The sequence below is a fragment of the Quercus suber genome, unplaced genomic scaffold, assembly GCF_002906115.3.
Source record: "Quercus suber isolate HL8 unplaced genomic scaffold, Cork oak 2.0 scaffold_543, whole genome shotgun sequence".
In the NCBI taxonomy this organism is placed as follows: domain Eukaryota; kingdom Viridiplantae; phylum Streptophyta; class Magnoliopsida; order Fagales; family Fagaceae; genus Quercus; species Quercus suber.
In genome coordinates, this window is record NW_027069991.1 from 322,991 (window position 1) to 337,572 (window position 14,582).

General features: G+C 33.3%; 1 protein-coding gene across 1 annotated transcript; it reads right to left on the bottom strand.

The window, feature by feature from the left end:
- Nucleotides 1-766: 766 nt before the first annotated feature.
- LOC112017904 (actin-related protein 2/3 complex subunit 1A) lies at nt 767-14,365 on the bottom strand. The gene is made up of 15 exons (XM_065764159.1): nt 14,078-14,365; nt 12,785-12,870; nt 11,036-11,112; nt 10,768-10,862; nt 8,967-9,036; nt 8,307-8,376; nt 6,557-6,630; nt 6,408-6,450; nt 5,026-5,107; nt 4,470-4,558; nt 4,269-4,354; nt 3,872-3,935; nt 1,563-1,669; nt 1,253-1,311; nt 767-1,139 (listed from the first exon to the last, which is right to left on the bottom strand). The coding sequence occupies exons 1-15, from the start codon at nt 14,145-14,147 to the stop codon at nt 1,075-1,077; spliced, it is 1,137 nt and encodes a 378-aa protein (XP_065620231.1). The 5' UTR covers nt 14,148-14,365; the 3' UTR covers nt 767-1,074.
- Nucleotides 14,366-14,582: the final 217 nt, after the last annotated feature.

The window sequence follows — 14,582 nt, forward strand, 5'->3', positions numbered from 1 at the left end:
TAGAAGAGAAAAAAGAGGAGAAAAAAATAACGAAAAAAGAAGAAGAAAGAAATGCGGTAGTGTGTAGAGGATAAAAAAAGAGGGGAAAAAAAATAGTATCACAATATTTTTACAATACTTTCACAATAAATTTTAAGTGATAAATTATTATTAACTAATATTGATGAGAAAAAAATAATTTTTTTAGAAAGATAAAAAAATTATTTGAATAATACGTTCACGTTAAAATCAATATCAATTTTTATCACAATATTTTCACAATAAATTTTAAGTTGTAGGTTATTATTAGCTAATATTGGTGAGAAAAAATTAATTTTTTTAGAAAAAGAAAAAAATAATTTTAATAATAGGTTCAAATTAAAATCAGTATAAATTATCACAATACTTTCACAATAAATCTTAAGTAGTAGGTTATTATTAGCTAATATTAGTGAAAAAAAATAATTTCACAATATTGATTTAAGTATGAAATAAACTTCCTTATATATATATTATCATTTTTGGTAATTTTTCCTTTAAACTGCCACTTTTATAAGTACTAGCCAAACACTCCACTTTTTCAAAAAGCACTTTTTAATAATTTTTACCAAACGCTCAACTTTTTGAAAAAATACTTTTTCATTACGCACTTTTTAAAAACTCAACTTTAAAAAAGCTCAATTTCAAAAAGCTAAACCAAACTTAAGTAGTAGCATGAAAGAATTTAGTGGCCTAGAGTTTGGACTGTGTAGAGCAATGCTAAACTGAACTTGTTTAGCCACAAAACTAAATAAAAAAATCTTCTCTTTTCCAACCACTCAACCAAATACAATGAACAAAAGTTGTAGAGAGCTCATACATTACATTTTCTGTTCTTTTTCAAATTTAGAGCACATACATTACATGTACTGCACAAACATTAAGTACAAAACCAATATCACTTGGACTTGTAAAAGACTTATGCTAGATTATCTGTTGAATTATCACCAGTTGGTCACAACCAATTTAATATTACAAAGAACTTTAAGAAGTCCAATATTGTTAGGAGAGATTCTTTACAGTGTAAGAGGATGATAAACTTCCCTGGAACAATGTTTATAAATATTCGGATAGATCTGCTTGGTTCTCCAAATCCCATATAACCACTTTTCCATCCAATCCTGTGACAGTGAGGGATTATAATTAATGCAAGGAGGCCTTTCTAAAATTGGCAATGTGGTTCACAAATAATTAAATAAGAATTTGGTAAAGATTTTCTTTTCCTTTCACTAACCTGAAGTGCTGAAGCGCATTACCGTGGAGATCCCTGACTGTCTAAGTGGCAGAATACAACTACAGTTTCCAAAAAATGTTACCATGCATTCAACTTCATTATAATTAATAAGGGAAACAGTTGCCCCAATTCCACTTGCTTATTGTTTATCCACCCCACCTTATTAATTACTAGGGGACCTACCTCTAAATAAGATATGGGATGGATACACAATATTCAAAATGAAGTGTGACTATATATATAAAAAGAGAGAGCGAGGGAACCAGAAAAACTTTTGGAGCAACAAAATAGTTATGAAGTAACTTAGTACTTTATGCAGTTATCATGAATGCCTCCACGTGATCTTGAAGGTTCAACAGCATCATTGCTCAATCCATGCTTTGATTGCCCATATAGTTTCCCAAATGCTTCAGAAAACTGGTAAATAAAGATAGAAATCAGAAACTCTCCTAGGGAAGCCTAAAAGGAAATGAAAATTCAAAATAGAAAAATATACGACTTATATTAACCCAATATATTTTTAAATAGATATATAATAGTGCAACTCCGTCCGATAACTATCTTTTAACGCTCCACAATTAGCTCCACATTTCCTATTAGCTTTCATCATGCTATCAGAGATTGAAAGAACAAACTTTTAAAATAGGAGTTTGGGTGAGAATATGTAACACCTGGAATTGTTGGCTATCCATATACCCAACTGACCAAGTGCATTAGCCACTTGCCCTTTATCTCAATTTCTAAGGCTTGGGGGGAGGGGGGTTTGTGTGGGGTCTTAGGTTCAAATCCTTTTTCTTTTCTTCTTTATTTATTTATTTATTTTTTCTTTATACAATTCTTTTTAGGGTTTTTTTTTTTTTATTAAAAAAAAGTTTTATTGAAAATGAAAATTACTTCACATTCATGATGATGAACAGAGCATCTTAAAAAATTACAAGATTATATAGAAGATCTAAAAGAGTGTTTGAATTTTAAGTACAACGTGTTAAACCTAAAACCACGTCTGAGACCACTTGGAAAGTACTTATCAACAAGGATTTCAATTGATCAAGAGGTCTCTCAATGTCTTCAAACATATGACTATTCCATTCCTCCCTCCCATACTATCCACATCAAGCATGCTGACACTAGATTCCATACATCTGAGAATTTTTTCCCACTAAATCCCAAACAGTTTGCTCCACAAAGCATAGGCCACCTCGCAATGGAGCAAAAGATGGTCCAACGTCCACATCATACCAACACATACCACACCAATTCACTTGTGATAACCCCTCTTAATAAGGTTATCAATAATAAGAATCTTACCCCAAACTGCTGACCACAAAAAGAAAGACATCCTTTTGGCTCTTTGGGGCCATAATACACCAAATACTCTTCTAGGGCAAAGAATAAGCATTGATGCCACAAGTATAGGAAGATCAAACATCAAAACTCCCACCCCTATTCAATTGCCATGTTCTCCTATCACCCCCTCCCCTAAGCATCTGGGAATAGATATGATCAAGAATAGAAAAACTGCCTCCATCTCCCAATCATGAAAGTCTCTGTGGAAACACAGACTCCAACTCCTAACCATCCCGTACACTTGAGGATCCAACACATCTGAGACTAAAACTTCCCTATCCGCTGAGCACTCAAACAAGCCAGGATATAGATCCTTCAGAGGAAGGTGTCCACTCCAAAGATCATACCAAAGCCTTACTCGATTGCCCTCTCCAATCTCAAAAGCAACATGCTTCCTCTCTGATACTCCACCACAACCCACACCCATGCATCCCTCTACCAACTTTTGTACACCATCCACCCCTCTCTCCTCCATAGGACAGGAATATTCTTGAATGGGAAAGCATGCAGGGACAACTCAGCCCTAAGAAGCTTCCTAGAAATTTCCTAACCCTTTCTAGAAGAGTACCACCCATACAATACAAGGTACAATCATAATATATCTTCCTATTTCTCTAACACCACCTAACAGAGAAAAAAAACAAATAACTAAATTTGTAGCAGGACAAAGAAGCATATCCAAGCCTTCTCAAGTTTTAAACTCAGAATATATCATCTTTTAAAGTCTTTTAGATCAGCAGTACTGAATGCAAGAGCATTAATTGTTTTCCATTTTTCTATTACTCTTTTCAAGTGGTTGAAATGACTGAACTCTCAACATCCTTTGTTGCTTCTCTTGTAAAACCGCATATTATATATATAGAGTTCATAGTTTATAAATTATGGGTCATATTTAACAGTTATTTTGAAACCCAAAGTTAATATTATAAGTAGTTGTAATGGCACTAAAACCCAAATGACTTCAGCATATGATGAAAAAAAATTGTTCTCTGATGAGAGATGAAACTCTTTCTTATATACAGAAACATCATGGACCAATAAGCAGAAAAGGTTTGGACTAATATCCACAATGTAATGAAACCTAGCCCTTGCCTAAGCCTGGCGTGTCCTGAAAATTTTCAACATCATCACACAGCTGACATTTTTCAATGAGCTCATCAATTTTCATAATTTCCTGGTGTTATGAATTGGAAAAGGCTTATATGATTTTACCTACCCATATACTATTTCAAATTAACAACTAAAATGACATACAATTAATCATCTACGCACCTGTGAACCATATTTTGATCCTGAAGAAATTGTTTTCCTTTCACCAAGGAATCTTATAAAGCTCCTACAAATCCAAAAGGCACACATATCACTTAACTATTTTACTTGAAGAAAAGATAAGACATAATTCTGTGTTGGTGGAAGGTTTTTTTATAGTGTCTATGTAGTTGTACTAGAGAGAACAGAGACATACAATCAAATCATGCCGAGGGTTAGGTACTTTTTTTTGGGATTTTTATTACCTAAGTATGGCCCATTCTCAACTTTTGAAACAACCCTCCACCTTGGTGATTTATACATATGTGTGCACATGCGCGCACACACAAATATATATATATATATACACACACACATATATGATGCACATATGGATAGTTTTTAAAAAGATTTTACATACCATATTCCTCTTTCGTCTGCTGCAAAAACCATAGGGTTGCAATCAAATCCCACTCCAATGACCATTCTCTCAGAAACAAATAGAACCTGAAAAAACACCATATATTTGTCCACAATTTGCATATTGAAATTCAAGTTAGTGGAATTATGTGAAGAAAACTATTATAGTCTAAAAAGGTTAACAGAAAGGATGCTGACCCACATCACGGAGAGGCAAATCACGGAATGCAACATTTTGAGCCAAAGGAGAAGGACCAATTTCATCAACAAAGTAAATCATAGAATTATGGCCTGTAAAATATTAAAAATGGTAGTCATAAGAAAAAAAAATACAGATTCATTCAGTTCCAATGTTATACAGTAAGAAAAGGATGGATTCAATCAAACTCTTCAAAAGTCCAGATAACTTTTTCTGATGCTAATTGCAGACAGTGGATAACAAATAGAACAGTTAGAAACTCATAAATTAGGAAAAAATCCCGGCAGTAATGGCAATCTAGGAGCAAAAAAAAAAAAAAATCATTCTTTAAATTAAGTTAAAATTTGATAAAGCATGCTAAAGGTAAACAGCATTATAGAATTGTGACACAAATATCAACTTTGAAAGCAGTTCCTGTCAATTGATTACCAGATCAATGCAATGAATAAGACAGTTAAACATTCAGAGTGCCTATAGCCAAGTTTCAACTACTGCTAGTCAACGTAAGCCAGGCCAAAAACTTTTCATAAATAAAATGCAGAGGAAGGATATTTCTGACCTACATAAGCTAAGGTATCGCCACTTGGTGACCACTTCACACCAAATGCCCAAGAAAATGAGAGATCAAGCTGAACAATTTGCTGTTACACCAGAAAGAGTAAATAATAAGGCCACACCAGTTTGAGTGAAGAAAGAGAATGCAAATTATGTTAGGGCAAAGACAGATTAGTAGAAGAATAAAATCATACCATACACTAGTTAATTTAGAACCCGTTTTAGGAAAGTGATATTATAGATAACCATGTGTGCAATGCATATAAACCATGGAAGAAAAGAAAAATATGGCTTGCTAGTGACTGGTAGGGTTTCAGATTTAAGGGTTGGCTGGGCCTGAGTATTCACATATTGTGTACAAATATAATTTGCCAGAACATCTAATTTAGCTGGTTGAGACCCAGCTGAGTTTGGCATGGACAAAGCAATGAGTTTACATTAAAAAAAAAAAAAAGTGAGCAAAAATCAAGCAAAACTGATAATCAGAGTATGACTTCACCCAACTTTAATCATTAAATAAAGAAATAATACAAGAATTTTTTATCCTTAATATATTTCAACAGTGTCAACTTCTCATTGTTTTCAAACTCCCCTCAGCGAAACATTTAAATAGTTTCCTTTCAGCTGAGACATCATCTGATTGAAAAAATGGAGTCTCAAAATTACGTATAGGATTCATTTTATATTAATGAAAAATCTGTGCATGAACCTAAATTTTCCCATATTAAGAGGCTGTTGGCTTAATAAATGAAAAACCAGAATTTTTTATACTTGAATATTCCTGAGGTTCTCTAATTCATTAGAACCCAATTATTGATGGTGGTGATCAGTTTAGACTATCTTTTTTTTTTTTTTTGGACAAGTTCAGTTTAGACAATCACTAATACCAATTATTTAAATATGGATAAATTGTTTATCAAGCATAGACTAATTGGAACTCAAATGTATTTGTCATGATAAAAAAAATAACATATTCAGTCCCTTTATCTACCCCTTGGACTAATTTTCAATTTAGATAACATCATATTAAACACAGAGTAGAGGTTTTTCTCGAGTAAATTGTGTGGAAGGAACTTTAGATGTTTGTCCAAGTAACAAAGAAAAATAAATTGGGAGATCATTTTAAGTAATAAAATCTTATATTAACAAAGAAGATTTACATACAATTGAAGAATCTAAAGAGTAATACCTCTTTTTGGTTCCTAGAGTTTGTAATTATTTCATTTTTACAGGAAAATGTCCACAAACAGTTGCACAAAAAAATGCGCAATCAAACCCAAAAACAAATATAAAATTAACAATAAAAACTTCTGTAATGACTTTCTTCCAACATATTAAACACACAATACAATCTAATACTACAAGGGAAAAGAATAGATCCTGAACCTCTCCAAATTTCGAATCTGAAGAAGGGCCTGTTCTTGAATCCCTGAAACATTTTCATTTAGCAACAATAAATACCATATTGCAAATATCATAACAAAATTGACAAAATTCTAAAATCTGACAATGCTCTGCATATATATTTGACCTACTTTGTGTCAACGCCTTTAATGAAGGTGGAAAATATTCGGCATTTCCCATCTGCGGATGTTGTTGCAAGAAGAATCTGTAGTTATAAGCAAACAATACTCAGATACAGTAAATAGCTACCTTTCTCATTTATAATAAAAGAATGATTATTCAGCATCTAACAATTAACTTGCAATTTATATGTTCAACAACTAACAGAGAAAAAGGAAACAGTTGCATAAAATAACATAGGGGAAAAAAATATATACGATAGTGATAAACGATAGCAAACAACAATAACAAAGTTTTAGTCCCAAAACCATGGGGTCAACTATGGATCCTTAATAAACTAATCAGGGTTGGCCACATGTACTCTTCTCTGCCACTTTCCAAAATCATGTTGTCTGTTACTTTCTCAATTAACATGTCCTTTTTTCCTACCTTTATTAATGTTATTTTTAAGTTTTTCTCTTCCTCTTTTCAGTTCCTCAAGGCCTCAATTTGAATCAGATCACTTTTCCTCACCAATGCATTCATTGTTCTTATTTACACATAACCAAACCATCTCAAGTGATTCACTTACATCTTTTAATCAATCGGAACCACCCCATCTTTAAGCAACTTCTTCATCTGGCATCTATCATCAATTGAATTATTCAGTTTGCTCCAATTTCTTGTATGGCTTTCATTAAAAATTTTGTCGAAATACCTCTTCTATCTCTTTTTAATCTCCTTTTCCTTTACTAACAACATTCTTTGATCTTCATCTTTAATGCACTTGACAGTCTTGGCACTCTTCAAATCTCCCGTTTTCATTTCACCTATCTTGGTAAAAATGTAAACATTCTTTCTTCCATCCCCCATCCCCAAAAGTTGCTATATAACACATCATAAGCCTTAATAGAATCTAGCCTCTGGACCAACTTGATTGCTTCCCTTTTATTACTTTCCATAATTAGTATTAACTCTACATCTAAGTAGGCTTCTATATATCTCTCTTTAATCTAAGTGCTACTTAGACCTCCTAATTCATCACCAACTTTCCTTTATCAGTAACCCGCATCATTTAGGTTATCCACATATTTTTAGCCATTCTTTTAAAACAACTAATTATTTCATCCCACATCTTTTCAACATCTTCCTCTACGTCCCACTTACCTTCTTTGATCATTCTATTCCTTCAAACCCCCACCATCTAATTCTTGGGTTTCTTTGCTTAATATCTCTTCCTTTCCACTTCTAATAACAAACAAAAAAGAGCGAGGTTAAGAGAGCCCATATAATTGCTTCGCAAGAAACAGTAAATACTTTAAGCAAAGAGAGATTTGCTTTATCTTCTCTCCACACTCCAAACAAGTATCCAACAAGGTGCATAAAATCAGAAGGTAACATCCTTGAAGCATTTAAGAGTTTTCTCCTACAACAATTATTTGTCACAAGCAAAGAGAGATTTGCTTTATCTTCTCTCCGCACTCCAAACAAGTATCCGACAAGGTGCATAAAATCATAAGGTAACATCCTTGAAGCATTTAAGAGTTTCCTCCTACAACAATTATTTGTCACAAGCAAAGATTTCTAGTTTGTAAGACAGGACTCTAATCTGGATAAAATCAAAAAATATAAATCTTACTTATAATAAAAAAGATCCAAAAATATACATGTAGACACTGATTTGCAAGCCACGTGTGTCCATGATTTTTAAGAAGATAAATGTACACAACCACTTTAAAAGCATAAAAAAGGAAACATACAAAATATGATAGAATTACGCACATTATTGGGATGCCAAGCAACACTTGTCACAGAAGAATCATGTCTTTTCCTGATAAGTTTACTGACCCACCTGCATAACAGTATAACACAAACATATTAGCCATGAGCAACTTAAGAGACATAAAATGATCAATCATTTAAACTGCTTTAACCCAAGTTAACATTATCCATCAACCATTACATGCAAAATACTTCACAAAGTAAGCACTTCTACACAAAACCAATATCCAGAATTGACGTTAAATGCTCTATGAATAATTTTTCCAAAATGAGGTCTGTCAAACGAAATCATGCTCATGCAAAGAAATAATTACAAAGGAAAACATGGGAAATCTGGCATTTGCTAGCAATTGACCATCAACTTCACTACATGATCATAATTGAAAATAATTACAGGCTTTACCATTTCATAGATTATGTAGGGGCACCGTTTCTCTTGTTGTAAGCACTTTAAGAAATAAATAATGTATAAGCATAGGAATGGTGTTGAAAACAAGTTTTATGTAAATATATTTAAAGACATAAGTATGTAGTCATGCAAGGAGTTCATGTAAAAGCAAATCAATGCAATTCACATTTCCAAACAATTTTTTTGTTTAATAGACATACTCAACTAAAAGTGAAAGCAAGTATATGAAAAGGACACAGAAAGACAATTACCAGTTATTCTCTTGCTCATAGTAGCATATACAAACAGTTTTAGCCCCACTGCCAACAGCAAACTTGTTTTCTGCGGGTAAAGAAAAAGATCAACTCAGGAAGCTTATATGACATGTCAAGTGCAGAAAGTTCTAGATTTATAGACCCAGTTTCTAGGACAAAGTTATAATTAACAAAAAACAGAATCATCTTTTTAATATCAGGACAGACTACAAAGGTACGACACACAGTTTCTTATTGCTTCTTTCAATCAAGATAAACCAACAGCAGGTCCATGTCTGTTTATATATATTTCATGAAACATGTAAGCCTAGGCATCTAAGTGCAAGTTCATTGCAAAACCATGAGACTTTTTTAATTAAGAATAACCATAACAACCAATATTGGCAATAAACCAAAACAATATGTTATTACACATCCTTTGGCATCAAGCAATAACACATGAACCTTGATACATATGTCTGAGTGCAGGGAACATCCAGATGTTAACATATGCTAACCTCTTGCTATATATTCTATTATTTTTCTTGTTAAACTGAGACTTCCATGAGGGAATATGTTCGCACCTATACATGACCTCCCCCCCTCCCTTCTCTTTAATAAACCATTACCTCCATTGGGAAATAGGTTCGGTCTTGTACATTACCCTTTTTTATGTGGTAAAAATATTCTGTCATTAGTCAACCATGACTTCTTCAATAGTATGTCAATTGTGTTTACAAATCATATGTATCCTCAGCCTTCCATCCTTGAGTTTATTAAGTTAAAAATGATAAGTTTCCAACTTAAGCCTTAATACTCATGTACGTCAATGATTTTAGAATAAACTTCTCAAAAGATATTAATATTACACTTATACCCCATAAAAAAATTATATTAACCCTCTAAAAGTTAGACTAAGAAAATTATAAATCCAATATCTGGCAAACAAAAAATCAACTTCATAACTTCAAAGCTCATGAGACCCATCAATTTTATTATCCTGGGTCTTGGCATCTCCCTCTATGGTTTCATGCATTTGATATTTATGCACATGACCTGATGGTATGAGAAAGTTAATAGACAAAAAATGTATAACTACTGGCTGCACTTAACATGATAGTCTTTTCAGTAATATAAAAGGATTACATTGGATAAAGTATTTGGAAGGTGAAGGCTCCTTCTAAGGTAGGTTTTTTCACTTGGACAGCCGCTAAGGGAAAGATCCTTACATTGGACAATCTGAGGAAGAGGAATATACGTGTCGTTATACCTTCATTTTTTTCTTATAAAAAAAACACATCTTACAGAGTTTAAGTCGATCTTCCATTGCACTGATTTCTTGAGAAATTTCATGTAAGAATAGTTGGGAATCAGTGGATCACCTACTCCTTCACTGTTCTTATGCATATAGTCTATGGAAACTTGTGTTTAGCATGTTTAGTGTTTCTTGGGTTATGCCTAAACAAGTGGTGGAGTTGCTAGCTTGTTGGAATGGGGGTGTCAGTTGGCATCAAACAGCATTTATTTGAAGGGCTATCCATTGTGTATCATGTGGACTATTTGGAGAACAAACCACTGAACTTTTGAGGGGGAGGAACGTTCCATCCTTGAGTTGAAACAGTTCTTCTTGTTTTATTTGTTTGATTGGATGACTGCTAGGGCCATCTTTCTATTCCTTCCCTTTTGGATTTCTTAGATTTATGTAGTTTTGCTTAGTTATTTTGTTCCCTTAGTACACTGCCTGTGTACCAGGGGAGAGGTTTTAATAAAGTTTTAGTTGCCTATCAAAAAAAATATAAAAGGATTAAAAGACCAGTACCTTTTGGACTCCATTGAACACAAAGTGCAGCACGGTTTAGCCTGAGTATAACAAGGGTTGGTACCCATTCTGATCCTTCTAGGTTCCACACATATCTAGAAACACCAAAGATTAGGAAACAGAATCAAAGAAATAATTAATTGAGAGGTAACGTGAAAAATGTGTGTGTGCAAGAGAGACAGAGAGATGCAAAAACTTCTTCACTCTAGATATCTTGCACAGAAAAAGCAAATGAAAAACAAAAATCTAAAACCACATAGGTACTCACGAATTCCGATCATGAGATGCAGTTACAATTCTGTTGGACCTTGGGCTCCAGTCTATCCCAGAAACAATTTGGTCATGCTGTTTCAGGACAAAATGGAAAATTGTTGAGACGTTATTGACACAATGTCTTCATCAAAATTAAGTATAAATGATGAAAACCTGACAACAAAAAGATTTATTAATACTGATATAACTTGTATGTCATAAGTTTTTTTTTTTTTAATATATATTTTTAAAATTACTTGTATGTCATAAATTCTGCATCTCATTACACAAGCATGTACACATGTTCCAATAAATAGCAAAGATTTTATCAATCAAAGAGAAGAGCGGGGCAAGGGGTCAATGAGAACAATTTCAATACAAGTAAAGGAAAAAAAAAAACAATCAATTGGGTATTATAGCTCTAGTTAAGATCTCTCCAAAATAATCCCAGGCAAGGTGAAGACCTTGTTTCTTCATCAGCAGAGTGGTGCATCCAAGAAAAATGAACACCAACCTTGGCCATGAGTGAATGCACTTAATTTCAACAAACCAATATCAGAGCTTTTTTCATCACATCAAATTGGTATCAAAGCCCAAAGTTAATCTTGAGATGAAGGAGATGCTTGCTTCAGGTAGCAACTCGACCACTTGTTTAGGCAAAACCCAAGTGGGGTGAGAACAATGATCATCTTGTTTGGGATGTATTGGGGTTTTAGGCTAGGAAGCACAAACACTTCATTTGGGGTGCCGTGCCCATGTTGTACTGGGGTCATGCCTGCCGTGTTATGCTATAATTTTTCAAAAACTGCTCATGTCGCTGTGTTGAACCCATACCTGTACCTCGGTCGATGATTCCTAGGTTTTAGGCTTGTGAGAGTGTTAAGCGCGTGAGTTAGTATTGAGTGCATGTTTCGGGTAAACTAAGAGTTTGGTTAGTTTGTGCTTGTGAGATGTCTTGAGTGTGCTTGTATTTGTGAGTTGTTTTTGTAAGAGTATGCTAGTTTGTTTGTGAGGATTGGATGAAAATGGTCGTAATCCATCAAATTGATTATAGATTTTGGTTGGCATTGCCTGTATATGTAGGGATGGAATTGGCCAAATCATGTTAAAAATTTATCATCTATGCATATTTTAATTTCCTATTTGTTTGAATGCACTTTTTCTAGTCCAAATTTCAAAAAACTGGTATCAAATTTGTTGTTATAACAACATTTTTTTATAGGCATTATCATAACATATACAAAGCAACGATCATGTAATTTACATCTATGCTTCTAGAGTTGGACTTCTTGATGTGATATCAATTAGCCAAGTGTCAGTGGGTAGCTCATCAAACAGCTTGATAAATCCTCCCTAGTGCCAAAATACTCAAATTTTCCTTTCCAAAGAAAAATAATTCTACATTTCTTAATTTAAGTGTGAGTTTGGATGTTACTGAAAACTGAAAGTTTAGTGCATTTGGCCTTTTTTTGTTGGTCTCGTGCACTGTTCACGGGACCCACAAGTACGAAATTCAGCAAATTTTAAGTTAAAACTGGATCCCACGGAATTATTCACACATTTAAAAATTATTTTGCTATAGTGTTTTCAGTTTTCAGTAATAAGCAGTATCCAAACAGGCCCTAAATGTACATGTTCCAAAATGACATTTAAACCCACCCCAATTGACAAATCAAAATATCTTCTACTCATTCATAAGAGAAACAATGGTAGAACATAAGACTTGAACCGTCTTCTCCATTGAGTGAAAGATTCTGAAGAGTACCTTTTCAAGAACATGCACCTTTTCCCACTTGTCTTGTGATAATCTATAGATATGAACCTCATTATTGTTGGGACAGAATGCAACCACTACAAAGGAAATTAAAATATATTACAACACTTCATGGGGGAAAAAAAAGAGTGATTCAAACTAATGGATAATACTCTTAAGAAAGTCATTTGATGGAGGCCCTGGTACTAAGTATTGACAAAGAAGCACTAAACAGAATATATTTAAAAAAAAAAAAAATACAGAGTATTCATCAAACATAAGCAATGAAAATAAAATGGAACAAAAAATAAAATTCATGCAAAGTATCTAAATTCCTCCGCACTATCCAAGGCCCTTCCACTAAAGTAATAGTAAAGCCAACCTGATAATGTAGTACTCAAAATTAAGAGAAAAAATAAGTAATTTTTTATTATACAAAGAATTAGAAACTTTACATCTAAAGAAACACCTCTTTTTCTTTGTTGGTATATACAAAAATTACAATCCTATGTGGGCAGAATTGTTCATCAAACTAGATGGTAGAAAATCTAACATTTCTTCTAGAACCACCATCTCATTGCAGTCAATATGGTAAATAAACTACACAAAGGGACTGCATAATAAATTTTTGGGGTCAAAAGATGCCACCGCAAGTAGCAAATACCTTCTTTTAGCTTGCTCACATGAAGTACGCAAAACGAAAAGAGATTGATCACTTTAAACAATCCTAACACATTGAGCAAGGGTTTGTTTCAACACCATTCCATTTGTTTACAATTCAGAATTAACCAACCACAATATCCATCATTTACTGTCCCACTTTATGCAAAAGAAAATTACTACAACAACAATACAATCAAAAACCCCCTATTCACAAAATTTATACATGCAATGCCAAGATACCCCAAATCATCCCCTTTTAGATCTAAAAGCTCAGATTATAATGTTGTTCAACACCAATAACTAGATCAATCAAATAAACAATACAGTTCTCTGCAAACTTCACAAAACCCTTCCAACAGATCACTGCCTAAATTCAAAATCACATAATATTCCATCAAATTTTCAAGCCAAAAACGACTCAATCATCAACCACTATCAGCTAATCAGGGCCCAAAAACAAAATGCTCAAATAAAAACAAAATCATTGACTCTAAAACACTAACACTTTTCCCCCAACTACAAAATTAACCTGATCCATGAGCCGAGTAACGATTTTCCTACTTTAAAAAAAAAAAAAAAAAAAATTCTCAGGAAACAAACAGAGTAAGAAAGAAAAAAATAGGAAAAGTAATAGAAGAGTACTAGAGTCGTCGGGGCCCCAAGCATGGCAAGTGATGGACTGAGCGAACTGGTTCACTGCGATCGCAGTCATTTCTTTGCTTTGCTTTTTTTTGGTTTCAAGGCGATTTTCTTTTGAAGTTTGAATTTTTATTTTTATTTCTATTTTGGTAAGTTTCTTGTGTTTGTGAGTTTGAAATATAGGGGAAATGAAATGAATGTGTGAAGGAAAATGAAAAACAGAAAGGGAATTGTGAAAGTGAGTAAACTGGGAACAGATCTCACCAAATACCTCAAATCAGATCCAAATAGCAAATGCAACAGAGATGTACCTTTTTTTTTTTTGGTTGAAGATTGGGCACGTGTTTGACACGTGCTATCATTTTGATGTTCTTTTTGAGATAATTGTCTAGACTCTATAGCATCACCTTTTCTTAAGTTTTTTTTTTTATTTTTTTTTTGGGTTTTGAAATTTGTCTTCAGATTAATCCCATTATATTTATATAAAAAATAAAAAAGTGCGAATTTA

Bases quoted from the DNA above. Each gene is read 5' to 3' on its own strand.
- LOC112017904 (XM_065764159.1), bottom strand. From the start codon at position 14,147: ATGACTGCGATCGCAGTGAACCAGTTCGCTCAGTCCATCACTTGCCAT. The intron at 5,108-6,407 runs GTTCAGGATCTA...CTGGTGTAACAG, and splicing joins CAGATTCGAAATTTGGAGAG to CAAATTGTTCAGCTTGATCT. The intron at 3,936-4,268 runs GTATGTAAAATC...TTGGATTTGTAG, and splicing joins GCAGACGAAAGAGGAATATG to GAGCTTTATAAGATTCCTTG.